The sequence below is a fragment of the Pinus tabuliformis genome, chromosome 7 (genome assembly GCF_031772625.1).
Source record: "Pinus tabuliformis cultivar Carrire ecotype Pingquan chromosome 7, CPIR1, whole genome shotgun sequence".
Taxonomy (NCBI): Eukaryota; Viridiplantae; Streptophyta; class Pinopsida; order Pinales; family Pinaceae; genus Pinus; species Pinus tabuliformis.
The window spans coordinates 2,028,066,667-2,028,089,055 of NC_142293.1; the positions used below are offsets into that span (position 1 = coordinate 2,028,066,667).

Here is a 22,389-nt window from a genome sequence, read left to right on the forward strand (position 1 = left end):
AATTTGGATGCAATTTTGTTCATCAAGTTTTTGGATATGCGATTTTGTTCATCAAGCTTTTGTTCTTCTCATTTATCATCTTTTCATCATCCTTAGTCTCCATAGACCAATGCGAGTCGAACCCAGGTGAAGGGGCTAATAACAGACCGTCCAGCATTTTTCATTTTTTTCGGCCCACCTTCTAGTTCAGATATTTATTGGTTTTCCATCGCCTCAGATATTTATTGGTTTTCCATCGCCTCCTGCGTAGAATGCATCCATATAATAAGCATTTCGAGGACAATCGTTGAGTGGCTCGAGCGAAGACGCGCTTAACCCCAAACCGTACTCCCCGGCATCCATATATGTAAACATCTCCGACACAAAACCTCTGTACATCACACTTCTGAATTTCCCCTGCTCTTCATCGAACACGTCTGCTGTAGAGATAACAGGGCCCGCTCTCAAATCGAAACCAATATGGAATTTCCAATTAGCCCACTCCACCATATGACCCTCAACTCTAAAGCCCGGCCCCTCAGGCTGCTCTATTGAGATTGGATTGATTTTGGGGCCGAAGGGCGGCTTCTGATTCCCTCAAGAGGTCGAGCGTAGATATTATCAGTCCCATTGCGATAGGAGCACAGGATCTTTAGTGTTCTCTTGCCCTGCGCCTTCTCGCCAAACCATCAAATCGTATACGCACCACAGACAACGAGTTCGATCTCGAGACCTCTGCTTTTGATTGAATGTATGAATGGACCACTAATAAAATTTTTTTCATTTCTCATATTCAGCAGTCACCCAACCATCCACAAACAACGAATTGTTAATTCCATGGTTGTTTTCATGCCGTCTTCATTCAGTGTGAAGAGTTCAGTGTGTCAAAGATCGTAGCAGATATTCTGCCTGAACCTTGTTAGACAAAGTTTTGGGGTTATACCTTTTTTTGAACATCTACTAAGGTTTTTGTTTTTCCGAAGGGTTGGAGATTTACCCTTTTCTAAAAATAAACTGTGATTTCGATTTTAACCTATTTCCTTCTCCTTCGCACCTTTCCTTCGAATAAATTCGCGAGTTTTGGAAGTACCAGGAACAGATGTATGTCTTCCCAAGGATAAAAACATAAAGAATTTTTTGTGCTGCACAGTCTACACGTATTTTTTCTGCTAAATTGCAACCTTGGAAGTCTTGATGAAGTTCGCTGCCACGTATTTCTTCTCGTCTCCCCGACAGATGCTTCCAGGGCTTCGAAACCATTTGGTCGCGGCCATATTCATGGGCAGGAATCTCTCCCGATATAGTTAGCGTCCTGCTATAATATGCAGTAACCCTGATGCTTCCACAGTGCGCGTTCTACATTTTGATAGTCCCCGCAATGCAACCAGTTTCAACAGTTCTTCTCTGAACGATGACGAGTCTAATAATTCCTACATTGCTGAGGTTCCACATCCTCATACTATGCTAGTGCGGCCGTCCTATTGGTCTTCCGCCCCTTGGCGCTGTGCTGACGATTGGCCTACCTGTTGCATCACATGTTTATGTCCATGTATTACCTTTGGGCAGATTGCGAAAATTGCAGATGGACGGTCAAGTTGTTGTGTATACAACACTATTTATTTGTTATTGAGCCTCGTCTGAGTACAATGCTTATATTCGTTTGTAAACCGAACGAAATTTCGAGCAAAGTACAGTTTGCCAGAACAACCATTCAGTGATTGTTGCATACATTGTTGCTGTGAAATATGTGCCCTGTCCCAGGAACGGAGAGAAATCAAGTACCGTGCAGGTTGGATAGTATATCGTTACAGCCGTTTAATCCAGAGCAATGGCCACAAGTTTACAATCTTCTGTATTATGCAGGCAATTCTATGGCTAAATGTATTGTAATTTAAGGGATTCAAAATGGTGTTGCCTTCGCAGGTGCGCTTGCAGGCAGACCATATAATTAATAAAATGATTATTTTTTTTTGGTGGGGAGGAATAACCTTCCCAGTCATCCGATCCAGTTCTGGGTCGGGTGGCAGTGTCTTTTCTTTATGGTGTGGAATATTTTTATGCTTGATTCATAAATTTTCTTACACGTATTTTAAAACAGATACTTAAAGTCATGAATCTGCAGAATTAATATTATTGTGACATATAATGCTTTACTCATTCGAATTTTGTTTTATTTTACATGGATCCAATTCTCTAAGTTTTATGATAAACTCCATGTTTTTTTTTCGAAATTTGTGATAAACTATGCTTTAAGTATTATACTTCAATTGAGTAACTAAATGTATATTTTAAAATTCAAACATATTCTAAATTTATTGTAGCTTTTGGCATAAAGGTAATGAATAAATCCACTGAATATTACAGGGTAGATCATGGCTCCTAAACGTCGAAGACAAACCCGAAACAACCTTGGAGTAGAAACACCACCTCCCGCCACTTCAGAGATAGGAACCTTGGTTGAGCAAGCTATATTACATTCCCTTGGAGAAATGACCAATATCTTTAAGGCGTGGGTCTCAAGCCAAGGACGAGATCAAGGAAATGTGCAAAAGGAATTGGAACAAAAACATAGACAAGATCTAAATTCTCAACTCAATGTCAAAGATGGACAAGCAACACTTGATATTATGAAAGAAGTCCAAAAATCCAAATTACCAGAGTTTACGGGTCTAGAAGGGGGTTCAAAAGCGGAAGCATGGGTAATGGCTGTCAAAAGAGCACTTAGTTTTAAGGCATACACTTCTACGGAAAAAGCCCAGATATCAATGAGTCTACTAAAAGGAGATGCCTTATTATGGTGGGTAAATGAAGAAACGAAGATGCAAGTCACCCCAGTACAAGTTACATGGGAAATGTTTGAGGAAGCCTTCCGAACTAGGTACCTATCAGAGGAGTACAAACACCAACAAGTAGGAGCTTTCCATGAAGTACGACAGAATGGTAGATCTATCGAGGACTATGAAGCTGAATTTTATTCGTTGGTCCATCACGTGGACTATATGGCTGATGATAGACGTCAAGCTGAAAGATTCTTACATGGACTCGACCCCTTAGTCCGAGCAGAAGTCGCCATGTGGAAACCCACCACTATGGCAACAACCACTAGTTTAGCCAAACAAGTCTTGAGGAAAATCAATATGAAGAAACAAATGGTAGTTGATGAAAGTTCAGGAAAGGAGCATTCCACAATGAGGCTGAATAAACCAGGGGGGCAGCCATATAGATTCCAGGGAAGACAAAACACTATTTCTCGGATCGCTAGCGCAACTTCTCGACCGCCTCCAAGAGGACGTAAGGGTCAACCCTACTTGATTAATGGGAGGAGTAGAAGATTTGGTGACCAAGGACAAGTACAACGTGAGAAGCAGGCACAAGTAGAATGTTGGCATTGTAAAGGTCCACATTATAGAAAAGATTGTCCAAGCTATCAAACAGGGATTAAACAACAGGAATACAAAGCAAAAGGAGAAAGACCACAAAACCCACATCGAATTCATGCAGCTACAAACCATCGCCAGGCTGAGCACCAAGCTACTGTAGTAGAATCTGCAGGTATGATCAATAACATTCCTCTATCTGTGTTAATTGATCCAGGTGCTACTGATAGTTTTATTTCACCTTCAACAATACTTAGATGTGGATTGACAGCTCATGAGCAAAGTAACTTTAGAATGGTTGAAATGGCATCAGGCTCTCAGCAATCAGTAGGGTCAATGGTAAGAGATTGTAGTGTTAACATTGGGGGGTGTGATACCAAGATGAATCTATATAGTACAACTCTCGGAACATATGACTTAATCGTGGGAATGGATTGGCTTGAACCCCATCAAGCTATACTGGATTGTTATAATAAGACAGTCCTCATAAAAAATGACCAAGGAGAAACTAAGGTAATAAAAGGGATTAGACGTGGTGTTACATTACGCCTCATATCAGCCAAGAAAGTTAATAAGTGTATGAGGAAAGGGTGCAAGATTTATGCGGTAGAAATGGTTCCTACCAATGAGAAGTCCTCGGATAAATTGCACCCACTACTTTCTGAATTTGCAGATGTATTTCCTCCAGAGTTACCAGGTTTGCCTCCAGTTCGAGAAATTGATTTCTCCATAACCTTGAAACCAGAAGTGGAACCCATATCCAAAGCACCTTATCGAATGACTGTTCCAGAGCTTAATGAATTGAGTATACAACTCAAAGAACTTCTTGATCAAGGTTTTATAAGACCCAGTGTGTCACCTTGGGGTGCACCAGTAATTTTTGTAAAGAAGAAGGATGGAACTCTTAGGTTATGTATTGATTACCGAGATCTAAACAAGGCCACCATTCGAAATAGGTACCCCATGCCTCGAATCGATGACCTCTTTGACCAACTAAAAGGAGCTTCAATATTCTCCAAGATAGACTTACGGTCAGGTTATCATCAGCTAAGAATCAAGGAGGAAGACATACCTAAAACGACATTCAGAACGCGCTATGGACACTATGAGTTTATTGTTATGCCATTTGGTTTGACTAATGCCCCAGCAGCCTTCATGAACTTGATGAATAGTGTCTTCCGAAAATATCTGGACCGCTTTGTCCAAGTTTTCTTGGATGACATCCTCATTTACTCTCGTAATGAGAAAGAGCATCTAGAACACTTGAGGTTGGTACTACAATGCCTTAGGGAACATAAGCTATATGGAAAACTTTCTAAATGTTCCTTCTTTGAGAAAGAAATTCAATATCTAGGCCATACCATTAGTGGCAAAGGCATTGCAGTTGATTACAGTAAGATAGAAACTATAATGACTTGGCCCTCTCCCCGGAATGTCAAGGAAGTACGTAGCTTTATGGGATTGGCAGGCTACTATAGAAGGTTTGTAGAAAGGTTCTCGCAGATATCTAATCCCATCACCCGCCTCCAAAGGAAAGGGGTTAAGTTTGAATGGACAAGTGAGTGTGAGAAAGCATTTAATGAGCTAAAGCATCGACTAACAACGGCCCCAATATTAAAAGTACCTGACATGGACAAGGACTTTCTTGTATGCACGGATGCATCAGAAGAAGGATTAGGTGCAGTCTTGATGCAAGATGAAGGGGTTATCGCTTATGCTTCTCGAAAACTTAAGAACCATGAAATCAATTATGCAACTCATGATTTGGAATTAGCAGCGGTTGTAATGGCCTTGAAATAGTGGAGACATTATCTAATGGGGCGTCAATTTGAGTTAAGAACAGATCATAAAAGTCTTGAGTATATCTTCACACAAAAGGATCTTAATGCTCGACAACGACGCTAGAGTGAGATATTTAGTGATTATGATTTCAAGATATCCTATATTAAGGGAAAAGAAAACAAAGTGGCAGATGCTTTAAGTAGGAGACCTAGACTTCATTCAATGTTGGCATTAAAGATAGACTTGAGGAGCTGGATTCTAAATCATCTAGTAGGAGACCCACATTACCAGCAAATAAAATTTGCCTTACAAGAAGAGGTACCTGTGGCAACCAAGTGGGAGGAATACACCTTAGAAAATGATGGATTGCTACGATATAAGGGTAGGATTTATGTCCCAGAAGATGATGATCTTAGGAATTTAATAATCAAGGAAGCCCATCAAGCTCCATATGCTGCACATCCAGGAGTCCAGAAAATCTATGCAGACTTAAAACAATTATTTTTCTGGACAGGAATGAAAAAGGATATAACAATGTTTGTGGCTCGATGTTTAGAATGTCAACAGGTTAAAGCTGAACATCGTCACCCGGCAGGGCTTTTACAACCCCATGATATACCAGAAACTAAGTGGGAAGTTGTTTCAATGGATTTTGTTTGAGGCTTACCTATGACGTCCCAGAGACATGACTGTATTATGGTTGTGGTTGATAACTTAACTAAGAGTGCTCACTTCATTCCAGTCAAGACCACCTTTGAAGCATCAGCTATTGCTCAAATTTTCCTGAAAGAAATAATTCGCCTTCATGGAGTACCACGAAAGATAATATCTGATAGAGACGCACGTTTTACTTCCAGATTTTGGAAAAGTCTATTACAATCTATGGGAACACAACTGAATTTTAGTACAGCATATCACCCAGAGACAGATGGTCAAACAGAAAGAGTAAACCAAGTGTTGGAGGAAATGCTAAGAATGTATGTCATGGATCAACAAAGCCAATGGGAGAAATACCTTCCCTTAGTAGAGTTTGCCTACAACAATAGTTACCACAGTTCAATACAGGCAGCTCCCTTCGAAATCTTGTATGGAAGACCATGTCGTACTCCGTTAAGTTGGGATCGATTAGAGGACCGAGTCATGTTGGGACCTGAAATGCTCCAAGAAATGGAAGAACAAATGGCCACAATTAAGCAGAGACTAAAAGAAGCCAGGGATCGCCAAAAAAGTTATGCTGATGCAAAGAGAATTGATAGAAACTTTGAGGAAGGAAGCCAAGTTTTCATTAGAATCAAACCCTTTAAAAGTCCCTTTAGGATGGGTAAGGGAACAAAGCTATCGCCTAGATTTGTTGGGCCATTCACGATCCTAGAGAGGATTGGACCAGTTGCTTACAAGCTCGAGCTGCCTTTCCATCTAAGAAGGATGCATAATGTGTTTCATGTTTCTATGCTTAGAAAATATGTACCCGACCCATCCCATGTTTTGAAATTTGAAAAATTGCAGGTTTCCGAGGAAGGAGCCCTTCAAGTCGAACCATTCTGTATACTGGACCGTCGGGTTCGTCGACTCAGGAACCGTGAGTTTGAGCAAGTCAAAGTCCAATGGGACCAATATAGCCCAGGGTCAGCTACCTGGGAAGATGCAGCTCTTATTTTTCAAGACTTTCCTTATTTACTCGATTAAAATGTGTGGTGAATAGTGCTCCTTAGCTAAGACAGATACTTTTATGGACAATGTAAATCATGTTTTATTGTTTAAACTTTATGATACATACACTATGATTTCCGTTTAGTTTAATTAACTGTTAAGATGTTGAGTATAATGGTAAGGGAATAATGATGCACATGTGGTTCTTATAGCGATGATGTATCCTTATGATTATGATGTTATGTCGAGGTATATTAACATATTCATTTACTACATGATGATAGGTATTTGATGTTGATGTTATAACTTATGATAGTATTTCATGAGATGAAGCATGTATTTGCGATTAACTATGATGAATGCAATTTCTATGATACTATGATGGTATAGCTAATGCATTGGTTGCATGTTGAGGTATGATGATTGACAAGACTCCACAATGGGCCGAGAGGGCTGGTTTATTTGATGATCTTGTGCGAGCCCATACGCACGAGGGAGAATAAGTAACATCATATGGGCTGGGGACAAACTCAATCAACACTACATATGCCAGTGGTTCCTTTGTCTTGTGTATAGCTCTTGATGGATAGCTCTAGAAGAGCTATGAGACCATCTTGAGGAGGCCACGTGCCTGATGTTCTAGGCTAGGTGCCTAGTATTGGATTGGGATGCCGAAGTCTGGAAGGGATGTCAAGGACTTCGATGCCTGGGGCTGTGCGCCTTAGTAGTTGTGGAGGGAGTGGGCCAGCTTTCGAAATGCCCGGGGTCATTGAGTACCGGACTGGATGCTTGCCTTGGGGCAGATGAGGTCTGAGTTAGGCGCGAGCCTTGGGGCCAGCCTTCGACTAGATACAGACTGGGTCAGGTTTATGCCTGGTGCCGAAAGTGGGAAAAAGGACAGAGATTCCTTGAGATTTCCCGGGGTGTTGGGGACTTTCGATGCCTGCAGGTTATACTAGTTCAGCAGAGGGTGTTGGCAACATGAAGTAAATAAAACAATAAATAATAAAAACTTAACTTCGGGACGAAGTTCCTTAAAGTGGGAGAGTATGTAATATCCCTCCCCTTAATAATAAATAAAAAATAATAAAAATAATAAATAATAAATAATACAAAAATAATAATTAATGAATAATAATAAATAAATCACTTAATAATAAATAATAAAAATAATAAATCATAACTGTTAAATAATAAATGATATAAAAAGAAATAAATAATAAAAATAAAAATAGTAATAACCATATTAAAGCTCTAAATAAGAATAAATAGAAATAAAACAAGAAAACTATCAAAAAGAAGAAAATAAAACAAGAAAGCTAAAAATCAAAAGAAAAGTAAAGAAATAAAACAAGAAAAAAATTTGCACGCAGACACATGGAGTGTGTGCATGTGGTTCCCCTTCCAATATTTTGTTCTATTTAATAGATGGTGAGGAGGATGGGAGGTATTCTATCATTCCGAGACTCTATCTTTCATTCTCTTGGGAGAATGGTATACCAAGACTTAGGAACACTGGCAGTAGTACGTTGATTGAGGCTCGGGGGTGGCCAGTTGTAGCAGAATCCTTGCACAATTGAGTCTACGGTTGGGTGGAGAGTCGTCCCCACAACCTTGTTGTCATCTGGCAAACCTTGATCACAGAAAAAATAGATATAAGATTATTTGTCAGCATATTTTTCTATTAAGAAAATAATTTTTTATTTTTTTTTACTGTTACACATTTAGCTTAAGCCTTTTCCTAAGGGTTTTCCCTTATGATGAGTTAATACCGATTCTACTTATTAACACTCAAATTTTACCTAAGTTGATTTAAAGGAACCCATTTCTTATTTAAAATTTTATATAAAGATTTTATAAGAAATGGGGGGTTGTTGTTTAGCACAACAGGTACTTCTAATGATTTTTTTATTTTTTTTTGAGTGGCACTTTGACTTGCTCTCTTGCATCCATATTTTTTATGGGGTATTTTCATTCTTCTTTCATATTTTGATTTTTTATTCTCACACACACACATATATTATATCCCTTTTTTTCTCTTCACTTTCTCTTTTGATTTGAAAATAGATATGCAGAATGGAAGATTACTTAGAACATCTCATATACAAAATTACAACTACAATCAAGTCATCCTATGAAATATAGGACCCTAACAATGGCTCCAATGGGGATGGAACCCTCCTTGTGAGGTGTCAAGAATGTTGTAGATCAGTAGCCTTGATCCATTGGGAAAACTGTCTTTATTCTGCAACTGAATCTGATCCACCTGTTGTCAATCATAAATATGGGTAACAAATCATCAGAAGCTTAGGGCCTTCTCTCCAGGCTTCAATTTCTTATGTGAGCCACCCTCATTCTTGCAGTAGAAATAGTAAAATGATATGTACAATGATTCTAAATGAAACTGATTTAACTTTGAGGAAAGTAGTGTTTGAGAAGTCTGCCATTGACAGGTCCACCAGGCAGTGCTTCTTCAGTCAAGTCCTTCAAGAAAAATGCATTATTGCCTCTGAAAGCTTCAATTTTAATGGCCCTTTCCACAAACTGTCGAACTTACCATGCTTTCCTTTGTCTTCATTCCTTGAGTCCCACTTTAACACCAAGTCACCTAACTAGAAATCATCTACTTTTGTTCTCCTGTCATAGATCTTTTTGATGTTGTCTTGAACAAGTTGAGTTTTTTTATACACCTCTTCCCTGGATTGTTGCAATTGTATGGTCTGGTTGATCCTTCTTTGTAAATCATTAGTTTCCACTTGTGATTCTTGTAACAATTTTAACACAGGAACTCCCAGAGAAACAGGAAACACAACATCAACTCCATATACTAACTGGAATGGAGACATTCCAATAGACTTTTTGGTGCTAATTTGGTCATCCCACAAGGCATTAAAAAACATTTTATGCTAGGATTTTTTATTCTCCTGCAGTAGCTTTTGGATGATGTTGACTAAACTCTTGTTGGAGGACTCAACTAGCCATTTCCTTGTGGGTAATAGGAAGTTGAGTGTCCTAATATTATGTGGTATTTGTTACAAAAATCAACCATTTTCTTTGACTTAAAGGAAACAACATTGTTAGTGATAATATTATGGGGGCATCCAAACCTAGACAGAATGTTACCTTCTAAAAATTGGATAATGACAGTATCTGTGGCTTGCTTGGTTGGGATAGCCTCAATCCACTTGGTAAAGTAATCAATGGTTGTTAAGATCCATCTATGTTGGCCTGAGGAGCTGGGATGGATTTCACCAATGAAATCCAGGCCCCACTTCTGAAAAGGAGTTTCAACTGAAATGGGTTTCAATGGTAAAGGCAAAAGCTTTCTCTTGCCTTCAAAGATTTGACACTAGTGGAAAGTGGTGACTTTCTTATGCATGTCTGCAAACAAGGTAGGCCAGTAAAAGCCAACCCTTAGGATTTTGTTGGTTGTGGTTTTCCAATACAAATGGCCTCCACAGTCTCCTTGATGAAACTCTTCCATGACCCTGTTTGCTTCATCTTTCAGTAAACAGTTTAGTAAAATACCTCCACCATATTTCCAATATACATTTTGATCTAAAATATAGAATTTCATAGCTTTAATTTTAAGAAACCTAGCTTTTGTTTTGGTTAAACCAGGAGGAGCTTGTAATTTTTGTAGTACAAAGATAATGCCGACATGCCATGGTGAAGTAGCAAAGGTCTCAGACACCTGTGGAGTCGCCATCTCTTCCTGTTCATCCAATGCAGCAATATAATTGATATCTAGTGCATGAAAATTGGACTCAGCCATTAGCTTTGCCAATCCCTGACCTTTGATGAGCTTGGTTGGTTTGATCTCAATGTCATACTCTAGGATTACAACAATCCATTTCCCTCTTCTTCCATCTGGGTCAGTCTGTGTAAGAATATCTTTTACCACAACACTTGGGACAAATGCAATGATATGAGAATGTAGGATGTACACTCTAAAATCCTTTAATGCCTTTACCAAAGAAAAGGCTTGTTTCTCCATGATGTTGTACTTCAGAGATGCATCCCTCAGAGCTCTGCTGAAAAAAGCTATGGGTTGTTCATGGCCTTCACTGTTTTTCTGCAATAAAACAATTGCAATAGTATGCTCAAATGCAAAAGAAAAAATAATGAAATCCTTTGTAAAGTCAGGGCTTATCAAAACAGGAGCAGTAGTTAAAGCTAACTTTACTTCACTAAAGGATTTCTTGGCTTCAATATTCCATTTTATTTCCATGTCTTTCTTTAACATATTTGTAATGGATCTTAAGATTTCAGCCAAGTTAGGAATAAATCTTCTGAGAAAAATTATCCTACCAATGAAGGATTGAAATTCTTTCTTGTTTTTGGGAGGGTCAATTTTCAGTATGGCTTCGACTCTGTTAGGATCAATTCTAATACCTTCTTTAGAAATGATATGACCTAGAAGTTTTCCCTCCTCTAAACCAAAAATAGTTTTCTTAGGGTTTAAGGAGATACCATATTTTCTGCACTTTTCAAAAACTCTTCTTAAATGCAGCAAGTGTTCTTCATCTATCTTTGAAAACATAGTTATATCATCTAGGTAAATCACAATGAATCTGTCAATTTCATCAGCAAAGGCTATGTCCATTTCTCTTTGGAAAGTGGCCCCAACATTCATAAGGCCAAAAGGCATTTTTACATACATAAAAGTGCCCCATGGTGTAGTAAATGTTGTCTTGTGTTGATCTTCAGGATGAACCAGAACCTGGTTGTATCCTGAGAAACCATCCAGCAGTGAGATTCTGTTGGAGCCAACTACCTTTTGTAGGATGTGATCCATTTTAGGAAGGGGATAGTTATCTTTCAGAGAAACCTTGTTAAGATTTCTAAAATATACACAACCTAATTTCACCTGTTTTCTTCCTAGTAGGTACTAGATTTGAGACCCATTTTGAAAATCTAAGGGGTACAATGATCTTTGCATCGAAAAGTTTCTTGACTTCCTTTTCTATCAAAGGCAGTAAAACTGGGTTTATTCTCCTCAATTTCTGTTTAAAAGGCTTTTGATCTTCCCTGATGGGAATGGTGTGTTGAATGATACTTGTATCATAATATTTTAAGTCTTCATAGCTATAGGAAAACACATTAGTGAATTCTTTAAAAATCTCAATGTATTTTTGTTTTTCTTTAGGAGGCAGGGATTTTGACAGTTTGACAATGTTGGGGTTCTCTGCAGTGCCTATGTTATAGTCCTCTACATCAGCTCCTACAGGTGCTATTTTTGGCTTCTTGGTTACATCATCAAAGTCAAAAATCTCTTCCAATCGTACCAATCCTCTTGGTAGCACATTGTCTTTTAATTGCAGAACCTCAAGTTCTTTTTGAGTATCATCAATTTCATTAACCACTATTTCTTTTTCATTTTCATCTATATCATTTTCAATATCAATATTTACAGACTCAAATTTATCTTTCATTTGTAAAAATTTCTCTATTTATTTATCATTACCGAAAACCTGCCAATATCTTACATTATCAGTAAAAGTTGGCCTATATTTCACTTCCACCACATATTTCCTATTGGAATGAAAAGGCATTTTGCAAGTGTTGGCTGAAACAGCCAAGGCAACAACTAAAATATGTTGGCCTCTAGGAATAACAGACAAATCATATTCAAAAAACCATTGCAAAAAATCTAAAACAACATTTTTAGAGGCTCTTAGTCTAGGGTGTTTAGCAGCATATTCACCCTTAATTTGATTGATTATTAGCTTTTTCTCTTAATCTCTTTAAAATTTGCAGCCCTAAGATCAGTGCTTCATATTCAGTTATGTTATTAGTGCACTGAAAATTGTGTTTGTAACCATGTCCCTTTGCCATATTTGTGGATGAGTTTACAATGAAAACACCTGCCCTACTCCATCCTTACTCATAGCCCCATCGAAATTCATATTCCAAAGAGCCTCTCCCTCTACATCTTTTTCTTCAGTATCTAATTTTATTTCCTCTGTATCATTGATTTTAGCTTCTAAGGGTGAAACTTCATTTTCTACACATTCATTATTGTATAAGATAAATGAATCCATGTTTGAATGTATTGAATACAGGGGGTAATTGTTGGGTTTGTCTTGACTACTAACCATGTACTTCATTAGTGTTTCCCTATATAATCTTCTTGGTTGACCAAACACTGGAATTGTAGCATAAGTCATATCCATTTGTAAAGTGCCTTGTAATTTTGCTCCCCAGGATCTAGAGAGCAACATTCCATACTTAGGAGGTATGTATGCTACTACAATGTCCATTACCAAGCTCTTTTCTGGTATTTGGACTAGTGTAACACAAACTGGGTAGGAGAAAAATTTGCCTATTCCGACCACTAGATTTCGTGCGTTGGGAATTTGCCAAATTGTTGCCTCGTTAGTGACTACCACTTGGCCAAGTTTGACCGAAACTTTGACCAACTATAACTTGAACATACGAACTCGGATTTGAGTGTCATTTGCACCGTTGGAATAGGGGTGACAAGCACTACGATATGGCCTAGTTTCACTTCCATCTGATATTTTTATTTTTGAGTTATTTTCAAGGCACTTCTACTCTTGGATCCACTTGGATCACCTATAACCTTATTTACGCATGAAACATGGAAAACTAAGTGCACACATGAAGATGCAGGCAGCTCCAATTTATATTCCATAGTACCAACCTTTTGCAACACCTTATAAGGGCCATAATACTTGGGTGATAATTTATTATTCTTGTTAGCTTGCTTGAAAGGCATTTGTTTGTATGGTTGTAGCCATAAAAATACCCAATCACCCACATCAAAACTTCTTTCATTGCGATGTTAATATGCCTATTGTTTCATTCGATTTTGCACCAGAGTTATGTTATCCTTTAAGAGTTGGAGAAATTTTTGTTGATGCTCATTGTGATATTCCATTGCTTGAACTTAAAATTGTCTCTTAAAGACGATGTGATAGATGGTGGATGATATCCATAAAGCGCCATGAATGGGGTCATTTGGTATGGAAGGAAGTGTTATACCACCATTCTTCTAGAGGTAACCACTTGACCCATTGTGTTTGTTTATCATATACAAAGAAACAAAAATATCCTTCCAAACATTTGTTCATTGTCTCAATTTGTCCATTGAATTGAGAATGATAAGATGAGTTATGAGCTAATTGAGTACCAAGACAAGAAAATATTTTTGTCCAAAAATTTCCAGTGAAAATGGGATCTCTATCGCTTACAATAATCTTTGGGTTTCCATGTAGATTTTGAATTATTTCCACAAATGCAATGACAAATGTATTGGCTTTGAAAATATGAGATAATGCACAAAAGTGTGCATACTTAGTAAGTCTATCAACTACCACCATGATAACACCCTTTTCTTCATACTTTTTTAAACCAATGATAAAATCCATTAAAACCTCCTCCCAACGCTGACTTGGAATGGCTAATGTTTGTAAAAGACATGAGGTCTTAATTGTCTCTACTTTATTTTGTTGGAAAACCAATCATTCTGCCACAAAATTCTAAATACCATATAGGCCATCCAAAAAAAATTCCTTCTTGACCATATAGTAATTTTTAAAAATCCTGAGTTCCCTCCTATAGGAGAGGTGTGCAATTCCAAAAGAACCATTTATTTGATTTGGGAGTTCTTACATAGATATAAGCAATCTTTGTACCATAGTGAATAATTTTTCCACAAAAATGTATCAGATGCACTCGGGTCTTACTGCAACTTTTGAATGAGTTTCCACACCTCTTAATCATTCTTTCATTCATCCCTTGCTTCAATTATCCAATCAGGTTGGATAATAGAAATATCATGGAGAAATGCCTCCACATCCTCATCTCTTCTTGAGAGTGCATCTGCAACAACATTTTTTTGCTTCCATTTTTTGTAGATAATTTCAATGTCATAACCCAACATCTTTGCGACCTATTTTTGTTTCTCTTCTAAAGATAATATTTGTTCCAAGAAGTATTTAAGACTCTCATGATCTATTTTTACCTTTAAGTGTCTTCCTGTTTGGTAAGGGCACCATTGCATCAGGGCATGTAGTATTCCCAACATTTCTTTCTCATAAATAAGTTTGTGTAAATACTTTCCCTTGATTGAATGACTTTCAAAAGAAATAGGTATTCCCTCTTGCATTAAAACAAACCCAATGTCATTTACTAAGGTGTTACATTCCATAATAAAAGGTTTTTGTGAAGTATGGTGTAGCTAAGACTAGAGCTCAGCACATTGCCTCTTTAAGATGTTCAAAGGCCTTAGTTGCTTCTAGAGTCCAAAAAAATGCATCTTTATTCAGTAATGTTGTTAGAGGTGTTGTTATTTTCCCATAATTCTTAACAAACTTGTGATAATACCCTGTCAACCTGAGAAATCCTCGAAGATGCCTTAAGGTTGTTGGGATTTTCCATTCCTTGATGGCTTTAATTTTGTTAGGGTCTACCTTAACACCCTCATGAGACACAATATGACCCAAATATTCCACTTCTTGTACCCCAAAGAAACATTTGGATGGTTTTGCGTATGATTATTTCTCCTCCAATAGTTTGAGCACCATGTCAACATGTTGAACACAATCTTTGCAAGACCTATTGTATATTAGTATATCATCAAAAAATACTAACACAATTTTTCTAAGGAAGGGTTTGAAATTGGAATTCATTAAACCTTGATTTGTGGAAGGTGCATTAGTAAATTTTGTTTTCAGAATGTATTTTTTCTTCATTATAATTTGATGTTATCCTGAATGAAGATCCATCTTAGTGAAATAAATTGCTCCATGTAGTTCATCCAGCAATTCATCAATGACATAAATGTGAAATTTATCTTTGATAGTGAGCTTGTGGAGCTCTCTATAATCTAGAAACATGCACCATGATCCGTCCTTCTTGTGCAGCAATACTACTAGGGAAGAGAAATAACTTTTTTAGGTTGAATTATACCTACCTCTAGAATTTTTGTAACCATACATTCAATTTCACTCTTATGGGCGTATGGATATTTGTAAGGTCTGATATTTGGTGGAACACTTCCTGGAATCAAGTGAATAGCATGATCATAATCATGATTAAGTGGGAGACCTTTGGGAATCTCAAATACCTTTGAATGATTGTCAAAGACTCTTTAATTCAATTTCCTTTCATTCCCAAAAAAATTTCAAGGAAAGTTATTGAAAATTAAAAGCTACGATCCCCATATATGTAACCATTTGACTCCTAATACAAGATCAACACCATACATTGGAATGGCAAGCATTCGACTATTCAATACATATTCTCCCATGGTTATATTGATACTATGGCACTTCCCTAAGAAATTAATAGTTCATCCATCTGCAACCATCACTTGACACACTAGTGTTGGATATAGAAAGCAATTCAAATCCTTGGTTATCTTACAATGAATAAAATAATGGGTACTACTTGAATCAATTAGCATTATTCATTTTTCTTCTTGATATATCCTTCTACATTGAGAGTTTGAGGAGTGGTAATTCCCGCCAATGCATTACAATATATGGTCATATTCATTTCTTCTTTTTTAACCCTAGGGTCGGTTCTTGGTGTATATCTTCTTTTAATGTTTCTTATTCATTTTCTTCCTCCTCTTCATAATCTATGTAAAATAATTTCTTCTCAGCATAGTTAGGACCTTTAGTGTATTTTCTATCACAACTATAACAAATCCCTTTTGCTCTTTTTTCCTCTAGTTGTTGTGGTGTCAACCTTGTAGGTTGTGGGAGGTTAGGAGCGGCAACACTTCATTCTTTATAGTTGTGAGTGGTAGAGCTCCTTGTTGCCATAATTTTTATTTCAAATTTTCTTGCCACCTTAAATGTATTTTCCAATCACTTAGGTTCCCAAATTATGCTAATTTATTTAATAACTTCTCCTTGGGATTTTTTGGAGAACTTTTGGGAAGGTCTACCATGTGGACTTAACCACTAACAACTTTTTATACATTGGAAATAAGTATTTAATAATCTAGATCTCTTTCTAGAACATTTTGAAGCAATCTCATTTATTAATTTAATAAAATAAAATTTAATTACATAATCAACTAATTCAATCTTGGCTTCCATAGCCATTAAGTCCATAATAATTCAAAAGTCTAAAAGTAGTCATGCCTTTAAAGCAACACAATAGGGGTATTACACAGACTTGGTCCTGTGATTGTTGCAGGCTTAAAGCTTATTTTAAGGCAGATCTTTAAGCAATCTCAAAGACACCTTTTTAGAGCATAATTGAAGGTTTTGGTGAAGACATTAAAGCAGTCTTGAGCAGAGTTTGAAGTCCTTCTATAACAACTTTTGAGCATCCTTATTGACCATTTGTTGAAGGTGATTTGAAGGATTTGACACAAAAGACAATCTAGAGCAAACATTGAAGTTTTTCTAACAAACCTTGAAGCTTGTGTAAAGCAGATTTAGTTGACCTTGAAGCGGACTTGGAGCATCTTTCAGACAAACTTGTAGAAGACCATGAATTTTTTTTTGGAACAAATCCTGAAGACTTCATGAAGCAAGCATTTGAAGCATGTTCTTTTTTAGCTAATTTGTGAAGGGATTTTAGAGTAGCCATTAAACAAAAACTGGACCATTCATTGAAGCCATCTTGAAGCAATTCTAAGAAGACATTGTGAAGCAATACCTTGATTCATCAGTAATTGAGTTGCAAAATTTTGGAAGGGTTGGAGCCTAGGAGGATTGGAGTCCTCATATAGACTAGGTTGGAGCTTGGATTTGCGAAATAGAGGATTGGAGTCCTCATACAAGGTTGGAGCTTGGATTTATGAAATAAAGGATTGGAGTCCTTATACAAGGTTGGAGCCTTGTGAGAGACCAAGATGGAGCTTGGATTTATATTTGAGGATTGGAGTCCTCATTTAGGGTTGGAGCCTCGAAGAAGTTAGAATTTTGTTGTACTGGTCGGACCCTGAATTGTTGTAGATGATTGGAGTCCTCACTATTTTCTACTAATAAAATTATTTTCTGATTCTACATTTTGTGTTCTGGTGTAATTTGTGATAAACTTTACTTGCCATTATAACACAATTGAAAGAAATATTGATTCACCCCCCCTCCCTTCTCAGTATTTCTAATAGTTGCATGCATCTTATAGACCATTTTCTATATTTTATTCCGATTTTTGAAATAAAACAAAAACTAATATTGAATTTTCATTAAAATCCTTACCTGGAATGCTTTGAAGATCAAATTCATAGACTTTGTGAGTGATTTCCTCACTTTTCCCTCTTAATCTGCCCTTAGTTTCCTCAATCATCCTGAAAAATGCACCATGTGGTCACTGTGTTTGCAATTTAGAGAGGAAATGGGGTTCTGGCCCTTAAAAACTACCCAATAGGTACACATACACATTCCTAGGAGCACTCATGTGTTCTTATGATTGCATACATTTTCTTGCCCCTTGCCTTCATGGCACTAGTGTTGTGTTTGAGCTAGTGGTTTTGATGATTCCAAAGACATCCACTTAGGAATGTGTGCACATTCTTGCGGGAGTTTGTTCATATTGATTCCATTAGCACTTTTGAGGATGATAACTTTGTATGAGCACCCTAATATAAACTCATTTTAATTATATAACTAAAAATAAAAGAAAAATATTTCCAGCCTTAAAAGAATATCTAAATGGGCAACGAAAACTTTTATCAATTAAAATGAAAACACCAACCATTAATGACATACAAAAATCACGAATAATTAATCACTAAAAGCCACAAAAAATGGATGTGTCTTTGTATGATTACCTCTATTGCCGACTTCCATTTGTAACATTATAACTCTTATTTCAATGTTAAAATATACAATATTCTTTCACAATATTGGTTTAAATCTTACTTTCCAAAAATTTAAATGTCATTGTCAAATCTAGTTTGCACAATTAGATTTTGAGGGCTTGGTTTGTAAGGTAGTCAAGTTTTGAAATTCATGGTAGTTGGAAGGAGAAAAGAAAATCCTTCCATTTTAAGAGTTAGTGTAGTACCTCAGTGATTTTGACAACTTAGTATGTGGTTTCTTAGACCACATACTAGTCCCACAAATCATGAATATGCTAGTAGAAAAAAGAAAATGAAAAAGAAAATAATTTCTTTTGATCTCATTAACACTAGATAATTTATGTAGGAATAATAATTGATTTTTAAAATTACATTAATTTTTAAGTGGTGTTAGAATTTAGAGTGGTATATAAATAAAATGTTATTGTATAAACATATGACATATAATTTTTTTAAAAATTAGTTCTCATAATTTTTCTCTTTTAAGATAGAGAGGTTATGAGTTTTACTTTCTTAATTTGAAAAAGAAATCAATTTAGATCCATCTTAACTCCAAGGGCCGAGAGGGATCGAATCTCTTTTCACTCTAAAAGAAGTTTGCATCTCAAAAGATTTGATTGAGTTAAGGTAGATTTAGGCCGGTTTAATTCCCCCTTTTAAATAGACTATATTCCATATGAATACCATGGGTTCTCATAAATTTGGAGCTCAAAAGCCACCAATAACTTGACCAAGTCAAGTTTACCTCAAGTACTCAACAAAAATTAAACTAGCAATTGCCCCTAAAGGTGCAAAGGTACACCAAAGGAATAGAAAATTTGGGAAGATCATTCTTAAACCCATCTTGAGGGATAACCAATTAGATATACAAAAGTAGTTACTTTTTTTGTCATTTATTTATAGTTGGGGACTCAGGGCTATTTTGTTATTTTGATTGGACAAAAGTCAATATTCTATTTTTGGGTTCTAATATTTGGATCTATCATAATCCGATTCTAAATAGTTTAGCAGTCAACGTGAAATTCCATAGATAAAGGTTTCATATTATATTGTTTCCCTTATTTTATGTTCTGAAAATGGGCACTTGGTGGGAAGAAACACATTAAACAAATCTTAGGTAATTACAAACCTTAATTAATGAAAAATTCAATTTTTTCCCTGAAAGAATAAAAAAAAATTGTGCCTGTTGTCCATGGTTACAAAATCCATCAAACAGATGGGGATTGGTTTTAAAATTGGGATTGAATTTGTTGTTGTTGTTACTAATTTTGATATTGATCCTTGTAATTTCCAGGCCCCCAAAAAAACAGTGGAATTAACAAAAGTCCAGTTAAGATTATGACGTATAAGCATGATATCAACCCAATTCTGTTGAGTTCTATCACTATAAACTTTACAAAGGTAACGGGTGTTTAAAATGTTTCGTAGAAGTCTAGTTAAGATTATGACATATACGCATCATATCAACCCCATTTTATGTAATTATGTTAGTATTTGTCCATTAAAATATATCTTAATAGAATTGTTAAAAAAAAAACCATCTTCCACGCATATGTATAAATCCTTAACCGAGAGATCAAACAAGTGTCTTGTGTACAGAGGCAAAAGATCAAACCAGGTCTTACATATCCACGGAAATATATTGTTGGTGAGTGACATTACAATTATATATAAAAGCATTTATTTGGAGATCGGCAGTGGTCAACGTTGAGGAGGTATTTTCACATCTGATATTTGGGAAGAAAAAAATGGTGATGTTGTTGTATTTTTGTGATTGTGTTGAGAGGGCTCTACAGTCTAGTATAAGATAAATCTCACATAAAAACGTAAACATAAATGTAAATGTAAACAACTCATTATGGGGTAGATCTCACATAAAAACCTAAATATAAATGTAAATGTAAACAAACTATTATGAGGTAGATCTCACATAAAAACCTAAACATGTAAATGTAATGTTTAACATTTAACATTTTTAATTTAGTGTCAGCTCTATTTAAAAACCAGCTTAGATCCATTTCAACTCTGAATCTATCAAGCGCCAAGAGGGATCAAATATCTCGAGGAATACTTGAAGAAAAGTTTACTCCTGGAGAAATTTGATCCTTCTAAGTGCTTGATAGATCCGGAGTTGAGATAGATCTAGACTGGTATATAGAGAAAAAAGATGGTGATGTTATTATTCTTTTGTGATGTGTAAATCCTCCTTTTTCTATGAAGATATTTTGATGTGAGTAACACTGCCTGGGGATTTGCTCCATAGAACAAGGTAAAGACCAACAAATATAAGTAGTACACCCATCATACTGTTACAATATGCCAACCAAACACTTAATGAAATTATTTTCTTAATTTGTAAACACAGTACTTTCCTGGTCGCTAAGATATATGTAAGACTCAGAAAAAAATATTGAAATAAAAATTTCAGCATTGCAGAAGCCTCTACAACCCAGATATGCATATAATCAATAAGATTGCATATTCATTGAAAATTTAAAAACCTAACCACCTACCTTCCCAGATGCAGTGTCTCCCATAAACAAAGATGATAAGATTACTTAGAGCACAGTAGACACTGGGCTGAATATTGCGACGAATACAGGCCCTCGTTTCTGCATACACCACAATTGCAATGCAAGTCCGAGTCCATTGCAGTTGATTCCCTGTGAAATTAAATCCTTAATAAATCAACAACAAGGTCTTGCATTCTCATTCTCAGATTACGTTACTGGGGGATGTTAAAAGGTGGGAAAGAGGATCAAAATCTAGACTTAATGCAAAGACTATAGTGAAGATCCCGCTCCTATCTAGTAACCATAATGCTGGTTTGATTCATCTGTCCAGAATCGTTATTAGGACAACAGTTTGAATGGAGCCTAGAATGGCAGGAATCGATGATTGGGATAATGGGGCCGGATACTTCTTCACTGTCTCAGCCTGCACATTAAAGGGGTTTTCTATTGTTATAATTTCTGCTTCTTTAGTGAATGCAAGAGTATTGTTTCCAGTTTAGTTTTGTTTCCTCATTAGCAAGAACTGTCTAATCTTTGGAAACAATCATGCACATAGTCGAGTGTTTAATTTCTAAAATCTGTAAGGCAGGCTATTTAATTTCCGAAACTTATAAGCCCATGGGAAGGTAGAGGACGTTTAATTTCTGAAATCTGTAAATTTATGGGAAAATTTATAGTGAGTAATAGGAGAACAAATGAGCCTATTTCGCGACCCTTCCTTCATCTTCAACTCATCACAAGGATTAACGCAGACGCAGACGCGGGTACTTCTCTCTTGCATTTTCGTTTTGCTTGCTGGCAGCTGATGCTTGCATCGTCGCCATATGTAATTAAGCCTTGTCTCTGGTCTGATCTTAATTTCAATTGGTCCACGTTGAGCGCTTCTGTCTTGCTCACTTCTATCTGGTTGTTGAGTCAGTCCCTTTTGGCAGTTAGCCCCTGCATGGGCAGTAATGTGTTGGGTCCTCTTTCTGTGGCTCCACTGGGAGTCCGTTGATTTCTAGAACTGTTTTTGCAAATTTGATCCGGCGCTGCCCCTGCGTGGGAGCTTTTAGTGTCGAGCATGGTCTGAATGGTTTTGATAAGGCTTTCCCTGCGTGGGAGCCTTCAGAATTTTGGTCATGGTTCCCAGGGTGCTACCAGAGGCCCTGGAAAACTCGTCTTACAGTCTGTAATTTTTACTTGTACAGTTAATATATGACTTAGCTAGTTTTTACGGAGAAAAAAAAAAAAATAGGAGAACAAATGAGTTAGAAACACGAATACCAACCACAAATTCCATGCCATGACGAAAATA

The 22,389-nt window shown here is 36.6% G+C and overlaps 1 protein-coding gene across 1 annotated transcript; it reads left to right on the top strand.

Annotated features, from left to right (window-relative positions):
• The first annotated feature begins 2,351 nt into the window (after positions 1 to 2,351).
• Positions 2,352 to 5,156, top strand: LOC149256634 (uncharacterized). Its single transcript, XM_089455422.1, has 2 exons — positions 2,352 to 4,191; positions 4,507 to 5,156. Exons 1-2 carry the CDS (start codon positions 2,352 to 2,354, stop codon positions 5,154 to 5,156), a joined length of 2,490 nt encoding a protein of 829 aa, XP_089311548.1.
• Positions 5,157 to 22,389: the final 17,233 nt, after the last annotated feature.

Coding starts and splice junctions, on each gene's coding strand:
- LOC149256634 (XM_089455422.1), top strand. CDS start 2,352: ATGGCTCCTAAACGTCGAAGACAAACCCGAAACAACCTTGGAGTAGAA. Junction 4,192..4,506: donor CAAAGAACTTCTTGATCAAG/GTTTTATAAGAC, acceptor ATGCCCCAGCAG/CCTTCATGAACTTGATGAAT.